Raw genomic sequence first — 12,804 nt, forward strand, 5'->3', positions numbered from 1 at the left:
CCTGTATAAAGCTTTACTTTATGTTCATATACTGTATCGTGATTGTGGTTTGATTTAAGTAAGGAATAAACGCGAATATAACACATTAAATTCATGGACAGTGGATCATGCTTTTTTAATCTCTTATTTTTTTTTATAGTTACATTTAATGTTGTGGAATGTCTGTGGGACAAGTTAATCGCTGTAATCACTTAGCAGATGTACTGTAAACACAACCAGCTTTTATTTTTTTCTCTCTCTTGAAGTTCGTAAAGCAAACCGACAGCAATTGCACAAGTTTTTCCTGTTCCAGAGAAACCAACAAACTTGCCCTTGATTCAACCCTACCCATCTGGATATTATCACAAAGTTGTGCAGGCATTTTATATTACAGATGTTGTCATTTGTTTCAGTTTCTGTAGTCAGTTTTGTTGAAATGTATTTTATGTCCTTCTGTGTTAGGTGCTGTTGAATATCCACAACAACGAGTTGGTGGTTGGCATTGCTCTGACAGAGGAGAGTCTGCACAGAAGAAACATCACTCACTTTGGCCCCACCACTCTGCGCTCCACCCTGGCTTATGGGATGCTAAGGTTTGACGAAAGCAATTAATGAGACGGATCACTCATCATTTAGAATCTGTTGATCCTACGAAATTGTAAATGTCTGACCTTAGATAGCAAACACTTTCCTTAAAGCTGACAACCTGGCATTTTTAGCCATCTCGGGCTGTTTCAGGTTGCCAGTGCCCTCAGTCTATTTTATTAAAACTTATGAAAAATTTATGTTAAAAAAATGTAAACGTTGCTAATAAGGGGGTAATAAAGAGATTGTTGGATGTGTTTAATATGCAGTGGTGTGAAAATTACAGGTTATATTATAGCCGTTAATGATATTTTCTCTTTTTGTTTATAGACTTTGCAAACCACAGATATCAGATGTCATAGTAGACCCCATGTGTGGCACTGGAGCCATACCTTTAGAGGCGAGTAGAACATTGAACTGCTTTTGTGAATGAATGTGTTTTATTTGCAGTATTGTTTTGCAATTCATAAGACCTCACCATTTTAAACCAGCTTGATCATCTTAGGGAGTCATTGAGTGGCCAAATTCATTCTTCCTTTCTGGAGACAACAATGACATGGCCATCGGTCGAACAGTTAATAACATCAACCACATTGTAAAGAAAAAGCAAGATGGTGGCAGGTAAGCTTGCAAACACGATCCTTTCACATGTTATTTCAAATTATATGTGAAGAAATCCATAAATTAGGTATTAGCTAATTAGCATTACCAACTGTCATGAGACAATGCAGCATACTTATGTATGCGGATGATACTGTTTTGTTTTGCTCTGGTTTAACTACGTCTATAATTGAAGGAAAGCTTAATGCTAATCTTGAGCTTGTTGGATCATGGCTTGCTGAAAACAGTGTTGTCCACACGACAACGGCAACGAGATTTTATTAAAAAAAAAATCGCGTCCACATGGGCAACGGATCAGTAAAATATCAGGTACATATGGCAACGCAACGCTTGCTGAAAACGATGCAATGCACATGCCACACCTCTACGTGCGCTGTAAGACGGTCCCATCGGAGACACCAGAACAATAGAAGAAGTAGGACGCATGCGCGTAAACCCCTTCTTCTACCCGGCGTGAAGCACTCACAGGAACAAACACACAACAAGAAGAAGAAGATGGCTGCGACTACGCGAGGAAATCATGCCTTCTGTGTGTACAAATTAGTTTTATTAGTGTGCATAGTTTTATATAACTTAATTTTCTTATTGTGTGTGAACATTTTGAAAAGCATTTTTATACAATTTATATAACTTTTTATATTGTGTGTGAACATTTTGAAAAGCAGTCTTATCCAATAAAAAAAAAAGAAATTCAAGAAATGGTTCAGTTACTTGTTTATTTAAAAGAAAAGCTGTATACAAAAGTGAATGCAATGCAGTGGTTCATACAAAACAGCGAGAGTGCTGCTTGTTCTAGTCATGTGGTTGTGACGTCATCGTAAACAAATCCGTTCTACTCATCCAGACGACTTCGCAACGGCGCCGTTGCCAGATTTTTCCACTCTGGAACCCGTTCTCAAAAAATATCGTTTTGGGGCACCCAAAACGCTGGTGCTGTGTGGACGCCATGCCAAAATGATAAACAATTTTATCAGATTCACCTGAATCCGTTGCCGTGTGGACAGGGCCTAAGTGCCACTAAAACTGAGTCTATGTTATTTGAAGCTCATATTAAACTTTCACAGGTTTCTGATTTGAATATATTATTCAGTGGTCGCTCCATTAATCACGTGTTTGAATTTAAATATCTTGGAATCATTCTTGATGAATGCCTTTCATGGAATTGCAATATCCAATATATAATATCCAGTGTTGGGAGTAATGCGTTACAAAAGTAATGAATATGCATTGCTTTTTGCAGTAACGCGGTAATGTAAGGCATTACAGAAAAAAAATTGGTAATATTTTACTCGGTACAAATGTCAGTAACGCGCGTTACAATGCATTTTTAACCTGGAATGAAGTGGTGGGGTTTTTTTTCTTTCATACAAATTCGCCAAAATCACCGCGAGATCAGCAGAGGTGAAATGTCCGCGCAAAATGTTTCACTTCCTTTTCCTTTAGGCTAGTCAGACAGAAGAGAGAGATGAGTGAACCTACAGCTGATCTAATGTCGGATAGCACATTCTCCAGATGGGCATACGCCCATTACTTTAAGTTTGTGAAAAATAAGGATATGAAGAACATCGTAGTCAAATGCACTTTGTGTGCTAAACCTAAAGAACTGCCCACTTCCCGAAATAGCACCAGTAATTTAACTAAGCTTTTACAGAGGTGTCACAGTAACATGAAGTTAGCAAGGAAGCAAGCGGAGGATGAGAGTGGCGATAAAATCACAAAGCAGCCAAAATTAACGTTCTGCCGCTCTGAGATAATTCAGCCTCAAGAGATTAGGAGACTTGTGGTGGAGTATGTTGTTGAAGATATGCTGTTTGTTTACATTTTTGTCCTGTATAACTGAGTTTTTTTTCTGGTCAGAAATCAGACTAAAGTGATTGAGCTGCCTTTCCTTCGAGGGCTAATATGCCTAAGCACTTCAATATCATTAAAAGCACTTTGATTTTGTTATTTCTAATTCTGTTTTTCGAAATGTGACTGGGTAACCTCATCTAGCTAATAGTCATTGTCTAGCTGTGATTTAAAAGGCTTGTGGGTTTTTTTCAGGCCAGTTTTATTGTAGGCTACAATTTGCCATAATATGTTCATTTTTGTCAAATTTCTGAAATGGAGTCATATCCCTTAGGCCTAATCTTTTTTTTTTTTATGAAGCATAAACTATGCTTAATGCTGTAAACTTGAAAACAATAAAAGCATAGAAATGCTAATTTTGTATCATGTCATATCTTTAGACATTATGATACAATACAGTTCAATTAATGTTAATATGAATAGGCCTAAAGTTACAGTATTTCTATCACAATTTGCCAGACTTTCACCTTTTGTCTGTTCTTGCAATGATTGTTCCTTGTATTGTGCCATGAGCCATCACTGTGGCTATTATATTCTAGTGTTTTAACCATAAGCCTAGCTCAGTCAGATACCACATCACCTTCCACTGGATGTGTGATGAGCTAATTGAGCGTCTTGAGCTACATTTAGATTGCCAAATCCATACTTCCAGTTATTTTGGTGAGAGTAACTTAAAAGTAATGCAATAGTAGTGTACGTAATGCCTTACATTTTAAATACAGTAATATTGTAATGTAACTAATTACTTTAAAATGACAGTAACAAGTAATAAATAATGCAAAACAGTTTTGAAGTAACTTGCCCAACACTGATAAAATCTAGAGCTGGCAAAAGACTAGGTATGCTGGGGTACATTAGGGATGATTTAACGTCGCATTGTGCAAATATTATTTACGGTATACGTCCTTTATTCGTCTTGTTCTTGAATACTGTGACACTGTATGGGGGTGCTGTGGTACAGGAAATGCTAAATCTTTAGAGAGACTCCAGCGGAGTCCTGCAAGGATAGTTACTCGAATAGGTGAGAGTGATAGAGCCTTAGATGTAGTTAAGTGGCATACTCTACAAAGTAGGCGGGATGATGACGTGTTCAAACTTGTTAAGGAATGTATTAATGGGAGTTCCCCACAATTTTTCAAAAATTATTTTACATTCAATAACGCTATACACAGCAGAATTACTAGACAAAGCAATATGTTACATTTACCAAGAGTAAGAACCAAGTTGGCCAAGAAATCCGTTTTTATCATGGATGTACTGTTTTTAATAGATTAAGCGTATAATTTATAGTTCATATTTTGTATTTTATACACTACTGTGTTTTGTTTGTGTAGTTTTTTTTTTTATCCCCTGCTGGCTGAAAGGCCTGAAGGGGGATTATGTCATGGCGATGTCCATCCGTCCGTCCATCCGTCCCAGGAAGGGTATTCACTTTCTGAAATCAACTCCTCTCACAATTTTTGGAGGAATTTCACGAAACTTGGCAAAATGTTTTGTTATCTATCGGTAATACACATATTGCAGTTTCGTTCAGTTCAGTCGCATTTTACCAGAGTTATGGCATAGTTGCCAGCGGGGGATATTGTGCTGTCAGAGCACGCTTGTTTTGTCTTTGTAACTAATTTGAATCTATTGCATATGTTACATATTGTGGATATTGCAATTTGTTATTGATCATAACTAGTTTCTTTTTTAGTTTCTATTTATTGTGTGTTGTATATGTGTATCATCATCACTAGTTCTGTGGACATCATCACATATGTGTACCTTTTGACAGCAGAGGCCACTGATTGGACTACCCTCTTGTTTTATTTAAGTTTAAATAATGGAGGAGAGAGATAGCTAGATATCAGATATTAGCAGAAATGTTCTGATGATCACATGACACTGTACATTTGTATAGGTCTCTAGTAGGAAAAGTAATGCTTACAATGTTCCCTGTTTTCATTCAGCACTTCTCCAGGTTTATCTATAGACACTGCACAATGGGACCTGTGCCATTTACCCTTGAGGACTAGTTCTGTGGACATCATCACCACTGACATGCCCTTTGGAAAGAGGTACAGTTCCAGTCTGTGTCAACCAAATGTGTTTTTTAGTCAATGTCTATTTCCTGTACAAACTCTATGACAGCACTCAACGTCCTTGGTGCAAAAAACCCTCAGCGTGCAGCTTTTTTTCCTGCCACGCTCAGGGCACATTTAGTTGAAAATAGTTCAACTTTTGGAACACTGCCAAGCTTGTCAGTGTCACCAATCAAATCAAGAAGGAAGCAGGACTAATGATTTTAGCACTGTCAACTTTCTTGCTCGGTTTATCTCATGCACCCAGACTCTTCTTTTCAAAGGTACACCAGTTCCCATGTTGAGAGCTGCTGCCAGTGCCAGAATGTGTTTTCAGAATGTTAGCTTTACATAACTAACATTTCTTTTTTTTTGTTATTTTTTGTAATGTAGCAAAAATAAACCCTTGAGAGAAGCACTCTGGAAGCGCTCTGCAAATGAGGTCGTGGTTGTTTCCAGTGCAAAAAAATGCATCTGGTGGACACAGACGCTTATACCATATAACCAAAGCTGTATATGGAACTTTTATATAGGTGTTTTTATGTATTTAATTTTATCTTACAAGATCACAAAACAAACACATTTTTAAGTTGTTCACATTGTGACATTGAGCTTTTTGGGAGAAAAAGATTGAAAACAAGTGTTTTTTTGCATCCTTCCTTAAAAGTTATTAAGAACAGATTTATTTGAAAAAAGTAGAACACGGGTATCCAGTCTTATCTGGAAAGAGCCAGGGTGGGTGCAGGTTTTCATTCCAGCCAAGAAGCCACACCTGTTCTACTGAAAGCCAAGATCAACTCATTGAACTGTGGGTGGTAAAAGAGAGCAACTGGACTTGCTTGAAAATTCTTGACGCTTCACCTCTCATCCGAAAGGCTTCTTCAGTTCTGTCTGACTGGTAGAGAGCATCAGGTATTTATCCTCTCATGGATGAAAAGCTCATCTAAGGCTACATCCACACGACAACGAGATTTAAAAAATATATATATCGCGTCCACATGGGCAACGGATAAGTAAAATATCAGGTACATATGGCAACGCAGCACTTGCTGAAAACGATGCAATACACATGCCACACCTCTAGGTGCGCTGTAAGACGGTCCCATCGGAGACACCACAACAATAGAAGAAGTAAGGATGCTTGCGCATAAACTATTATGCGCGAGACTTCATATTAGTCACAAAGTCAGAAAAATCTGTTCGTAAAATTACGTTATAATGACCAAATACAATGAAAAGTATTTTTCCAGTCTCACCTGTGAAAGGTAATCGACAAACGGAAGCTTGTAGTTTATTTGGGACTGTTTACATATCACATTTAACATGGCGGCGAGCGATACAAACCAAACTTTCGATCAGCTTCTCTCATATTTGTCTTGCACAAACGGCAGTAATCGTTTGGTGCCATTGTTTTCCTATTTTTGTTTTGCCTTCTCTTTCTCTTTCCTTCTCTTCTTCGCCTCTTCGTCTTCTTTGTCGTTCTAACTACGTCACCGGGTACAACTGCCATGATTGGCCATGGGCTACGTATACGCCAAACGATAGACATTCGCAACGTCCAATAAACGGCCGTTGACAATCGTAAACCACACCTCCCCTACGAGAAATTCAATAGGCGGATTCCAGACCATATTTCACTTGTGATATGGTCTGGTGTTAATGTTGTGATGTACACATTAGACAAGACGGAAGCCTGAGCATCGAGGTCTACCGGAAACCCACACACACATACCAGTACCTACTCTTTGACTCTCACCACCCACTGGAACACAAATTGGGGGTCATTAGGACCTTGCAACACAGGGCTCGGAATATCCCTACAATGATAGAGGGAAAAGAGAAGGAGCAGAATCACATCAAGAAAGCACTTCAGAACTGCAGGTATCCCAACTGGTCTTTCCTCAAGAGCAGAAAAAGGAACAGAACGGACAAGGAGGATAACAGGAACAAACGCAAGAACATTGTCATTCCCTACATTTCTGGTCTATCTGAGAAACTCAGGAGGATCTTCTACAAACACAACATTCCGGTACATTTCAGACCCAGTAACACTCTGAAGCAGAAACTGGTCCACCCTAAGGACAGAATACCCAGACACAAACAGGACAACGTAGTGTATGCCATTCAGTGCAGTGAGGAATGCATGGACCCGTATATTGGGGAGACAAAACAGCCGTTTCACAGGCGCATGGCTGAACACAGGAGAGCCAGTTCCTCAGGCCAGGACTCTGCTGTCTACCTTCATCTTCACAACAAAGGACACTCATTTCAGGATTGCAGCGTACGCATTTTAGCCAGAGAGGATCGTTGGTATGAGCGAGGAGTTAAAGAAGCCATTTTTGTCAACCTGGAACGGCCTTCACTGAACAGAGGTGGGGGTCAAATGGCCCTTTTCCACTACCCTTTTTCAGCTCACTTCAGCCCGACACGGCTCGCGTTTCGACTACCAAAAACCAGCATGACTCAGCTCGCTTCAGCCCTGCTTATCCCCTAAAACTCGCACCGTTTTGGAGTGGGGCTGAAGCGAGCCAAACCGAGCCGAGTGAGGCTGGGGGCGTGAGCAGACACTCCCCTGTGCACTGATTGGTGAGGAGGAGTGTCCTCACATGCCCTCACACTCCCCGCCAGCACGCTGGGATCTGTAAACACCGTAAACCCGGAAGAAGAATAATTACGAATTACGAGAATTTCTGAAGCCTTATGCGCCTCGCCTCATCTATACGCTCTTGCCAGTATCTGTCCGCGTTGTCGGTGACAAGCCACAGCACCAAGACCAGCAACACTAATGACTCCATGTCCTCCATGTTTATTGTTTACTCTCCGGGTCGTGAGACTACCGCTTAAAAGGTCACTGATGTCACTGTTTGCGCTGCTTAACGACATCACCTGACGTCCACCCACTTTCGCTAACTCCACCCAATGTGTCCACCCACTTCCAGCCAGCACGGTTCAGCACGGTTGTAGTCGAAATGCAACTCTAACAGCCCCGCTCAGCCCGACTCAGCACGGCACGGCTCAGCCCGACTCAGCCGCGTTTGTAGTGGAAAAGCGGCATAAGACATCATTTATCAGCCACCTATGATGCAGTCCTTGGTACACTTCCCAGACAACTGAATGCACACCAAAACCCAGCTGTTTTCAGTGACTCACAGGAGGACAGAGAGAATCAGCATTCCATTGATCACCCTAACAGGCAATCCATTGATCATCCTAACGACTCTCGAGGCCGTTCACAACCAGCCCCCAGTGACCCACACCAACAGGATGACTCAATCACTACGTTTACATGCACATAGAGAGAATCGAATTTCTGCCGTTGCTCGACTGAAATCGAAGTTCAAAATGCCATGTATACACCTTAATTCGGCTGAAATTGAACCGAACTTGATTTCTCGGAATCGAGCTACACGACCTAGTTTATGCGATTTCTGCCGAGCTATTTTGCGCATGTATACCCTATCGCGCTAGTTGTCGAGCTACTTCCGGAAGTGACGAGTGACGAGACCACAAGCGGGAAACACAACAGCCTCGGTCGGCATGACAACGAATCATGACAACGGCATGAATCTTTTCTTTTTGTGGCATTGTTTGCACTGTTAAAATTTAGCTCACTTACTGTATCACCAAATACATCTGTACAGCTGTTGCATAGCTGTGAATTGTGTACATAAGTCATTGTATTTGTGTGTGTGTGTATATATATATGTCCAACATCTGAAGAATGTCAATAAAAACAAAACAACTGAACTTTTTGTGTTTATTAAGACATAAGTTAAATTGTAAGCAAAAAAAAATATTTTTTTTGTAAGCAAAAAATGGACTTTAGAAAAATATTATTGTGCAAAATAAGTTTTCTTACAAAACAGTGGTCTGCGCCGGACAGTTTGTAGCCATAGTCTGTTAGAGCAAGCATAACAGCTTGAACACGGAACCTAGTGTTGCCAGATTGGGGGTTTTAAGTGCATTTTAGCGTATTTGAACATGTTTTGGACTGGAAAACGTCAGCAGTATCTGGCAACACTATAGCTCTTCTTCATGACTACAACCGGAAGTGTACCAACACGATGGGGCGTGTAGCGCCACATGTGGCTCGGGTGCACAATGCACCTTGCACAATAGCCCGATTTCACTTGTGCATGTAGGATTGGATTTCTCTGGCACCCCTGCTGGGACCCTTTGCTCGATTACCAACAGCAGCTCGATTTGGACGTGCATGTAAACGTAGTCAATGACACCTTAGATGAGCTTTTCATCCATGAGAGGATAAATACCTGATGCTCCCTACCAGTCAGACAGAACTGAAGAAGCCTTTCGGATGAGAGGTGAAACATCTTCAAGAATCTTCAAGCAAGTCTAGTTGCTCTCTTTTACCACCCACAGTTTACCATGACCTGGATGACTGAGAATCTTCACAGACATCAACTCATTGAAAAGATATGTCTCCTTCTTGATTGGAATGAAAACCTGCACACACACACTGGCCCTTTGCAGATAAGACCAGACACCACTGAGGCAGTGGTAGAATTTTCTTTTAACATAGGCAGTTTTTGGTGATGTTATTGATGACATGTAGTAGACACTTAAGAGGATGCTAGAAGTCTGGCATGGAAAGCTACCCTGTTAATAGCTACAACTAGTCTGCATCCATAATAGCTCATTATTCATGGATCATTATGAGGCATGTAACAATTCATGAAATTGACAATTTGATTCGATTCACAATGTTGGGTTCACGATTCGATTTTCCCAAAATATGTTTAAAAAAATAAATGAAGAAAATTTTATTACCAAAAAATGCAACATTTATTTTCCTATTCTTCATCAATTTAAATATTCCTTGTGTTAACCCCCCCCCCCCCAAAAAAAAACAAAACTTTTGTTTCATTTTCTTAATAACAAACAACAGTAATTTACACATATTTGTAAAGGTTGGAGTAAAATATAATAGCCTATTAACTAAAAATTCCTTTTATTCAAAATAAAAAAAAAATTAACAAATAGACCTTTTCTTAATAAACTTTTATGAACATTTCTACTACCTCCATTTCTGTCTCTTAACTTTACGGCAATCTGTAAAAAGAGGGCTCTGATTTCTTGTTAAATCTATTTGTACAGTCAGTCGCACAACAGCTTTTTCCCATTTTAACTCTGGTTTTTTTTTTTTGTGTGTGTGTTTTTTCATGGCATTACAGCTGTGTTACTTCAGCCTAGAGTGAAGTCACGTGCATTCCCACTGTTTAAATAATATTGGCTGGCTTTTTTTCATGGTATATCAGATATATTTAATTCAGCTGGCATGATATTTAACTCGTCTTCGACTCGTTCGATATCATGCTAGGTGAATGGAATATACTTGATATACCACCAAAAAAAGCCAGCCAATATTATTATTATTATACATACACATTCCTTTCGGGTGTTCAGCGTGTCGTTCTCTTTCAAAATTCTCTCAGCATCTTCTGTATTTAATGAACCAAACCTGGCGGCCATGTTTGTTTACAAATTGTCACCATTGCTCGCGCGTAAGTTTTACATCTCTGACGTGTGTCTTTTCCAGTTTTTCAATGTCTGTTGGTATGTTTTTCTTTTGTAAATATGCGTGAAGAATATCTCATGAAGTTTTGGTAGCCTTTCGGGTGTTCAACGCATCTTTCTCTTTCCCAGCAAACAAAGAAATACTTCTGCACATCTGCAGCAGAAAACTTTCTCATTGAATATCCACATCAACTCTGACGTGCGATGTCATGTTGTCTTGACAGCCATGCAATATCGTAAACCATATTCACCGTTCATTCTCCATTGGGTAGAGTGACGTAATACACATAGGATAAGCGATATGCTAACAATATTGCATGGTATTGAACCAAATGAATGAAACCCGCAAGAAAGGAATAGAATATGTTTTTAATTCCATCGAAAAAGTGTCCTGTATGTATAATAATGTACGCTATTTTACCCTCTGCTGTCTGAACGATTCAATTACAGCTAGGAAAAGCGAATAGATTATGCAGCCTGATTTATTTCATTGACTTGAATCGTCACAAATTTGTACTGCGAGTGCGACCTATTGTTGCACGATATATTGTTACATGCCTAGTAATGACTAGTATAATGATACTGCTGCTGTTTCAAGAAAATGTTAATATATAATCTCAGGCCAATAAATGATGATAATCTGTGGATTATTAATTATTTGTAAATGTATTGTCCTAAAAGAATGGGCTCAAGGAAGAAGAACTGGGATCTGTATCCTTCTTGTCTTCGAGAAATGGCACGGGTCTGCAGGCCAGGCACAGGACGGGCTGTATTGCTCACCCAGGACAAAAAATGCTTCACTAAGGTACGATACACGTACATGTTTGTACAGTCGAGGCCAAAATTTTTCATGGATATAGGCTAAAGACATTCAAAATCAGTGTTGCACACATTTCATGCTACCATACATTTATTTTTTTGTTAGTTAATTAGGGCAACTACTGTGTTCACCTGAAATGTCATTTTAAAGCAATTGAACAGAGACAGATTTATTTAAATTTTATTTGACTATATTGCAGGGGGCAAAAGTTTACATACACCAAGCTGACTCTCTCTTTATTTAAAGAGTCTGGAAGATTCCAGAAATCGCTGGAATTACTTTTTTAGAAACTTCGTTGTCATAAGCAGAGCCTAATCTAGGAATTTGAAAATAGGGGACAGATCCCTCACTAGTTGTAGAAACAGGGGACAGAAAATATTAACATGGGTAAAAATATCCCTCATTTGTTCCAGTTAGTGGGGACAGAAAAATAAGTAATACATTGGTAGATATTTTCAAGAGTACATCTATAAACAGAACAGTTTTATTAATGAAACTAAATACATGTAACAAACATTCATATCAGATGTTAATCTATATAATATCATAATTATGGCACTATACATATCCTTTAATACAGTGATATGAAAACCATATCAGCAAACACTTATCCACAGTTTATAGTATTGCACAAACATTATGATCAGATCTGAACTTTAAAAATGTAAAGATTTTAGATCAAAAATTATATGAAGAATTATATACTGCAAAACCTTACAAATATGACTAGTTTTCTGTTATATGACTAGGTTACTGCTTTACTATACACTACTGTTCAAAAGTTTGGGGTCACCCAGACAATTTTGTGTTTTCCATGAAAAGTCACACTTTTATTTACCACCATAAGTTGTAAAATGAATAGAAAATATAGTCAAGACATTTTTCTGGCCATTTTGAGCATTTAATCGACCCCACAAATGTGATGCTCCAGAAACTCAATCTGCTCAAAGGAAGGTCAGTTTTATAGCTTCTCTAAAGAGCTCAACTGTTTTCAGCTGTGCTAGCATGATTGTACAAGGGTTTTCTAATCATCCATTAGCCTTCTGAGGCAATGAGCAAACACATTGTACCATTAGAACACTGGAGTGAGAGTTGCTGGAAATGGGCCTCTATACACCACGGGCGATTGCGCTAAGACAACGAGGGAGGCTCAGCCTCCTCTAAAAATGACGAACATTGTGTAGGATGAATTGCGCTAGGCTTATGTTATAGCCGACCTTATAACATTGCTATTTCAGATCCAGAATCATAGAAATATATGTGCTCAACCCAACTACAGTGCGAAATCATTCCGTTATAACTTTCCCCAGTTCGCCTAATGTGTGCGTGAGTTTTTCCCCCTCGACAGCATGA

The 12,804-nt window shown here is 39.2% G+C and overlaps 1 protein-coding gene across 1 annotated transcript in view; it reads left to right on the forward strand.

The window, feature by feature from the left end:
• The window catches only part of thumpd3 (THUMP domain containing 3), a 45,627-nt gene that overhangs the window by 22,643 nt on the left and 10,180 nt on the right, over positions 1 to 12,804 (forward strand). The window contains exons 5-9 of the mRNA XM_060919517.1: positions 442 to 572; positions 895 to 964; positions 1,070 to 1,185; positions 4,986 to 5,093; positions 11,313 to 11,436. Coding sequence (XP_060775500.1) covers positions 442 to 572; positions 895 to 964; positions 1,070 to 1,185; positions 4,986 to 5,093; positions 11,313 to 11,436 — 549 coding nt within the window. The remainder of the gene's footprint in view (positions 1 to 441; positions 573 to 894; positions 965 to 1,069; positions 1,186 to 4,985; positions 5,094 to 11,312; positions 11,437 to 12,804) is intronic.

This window comes from Neoarius graeffei, chromosome 4 (genome assembly GCF_027579695.1).
Source record: "Neoarius graeffei isolate fNeoGra1 chromosome 4, fNeoGra1.pri, whole genome shotgun sequence".
Classification (NCBI taxonomy): Eukaryota; Metazoa; Chordata; class Actinopteri; order Siluriformes; family Ariidae; genus Neoarius; species Neoarius graeffei.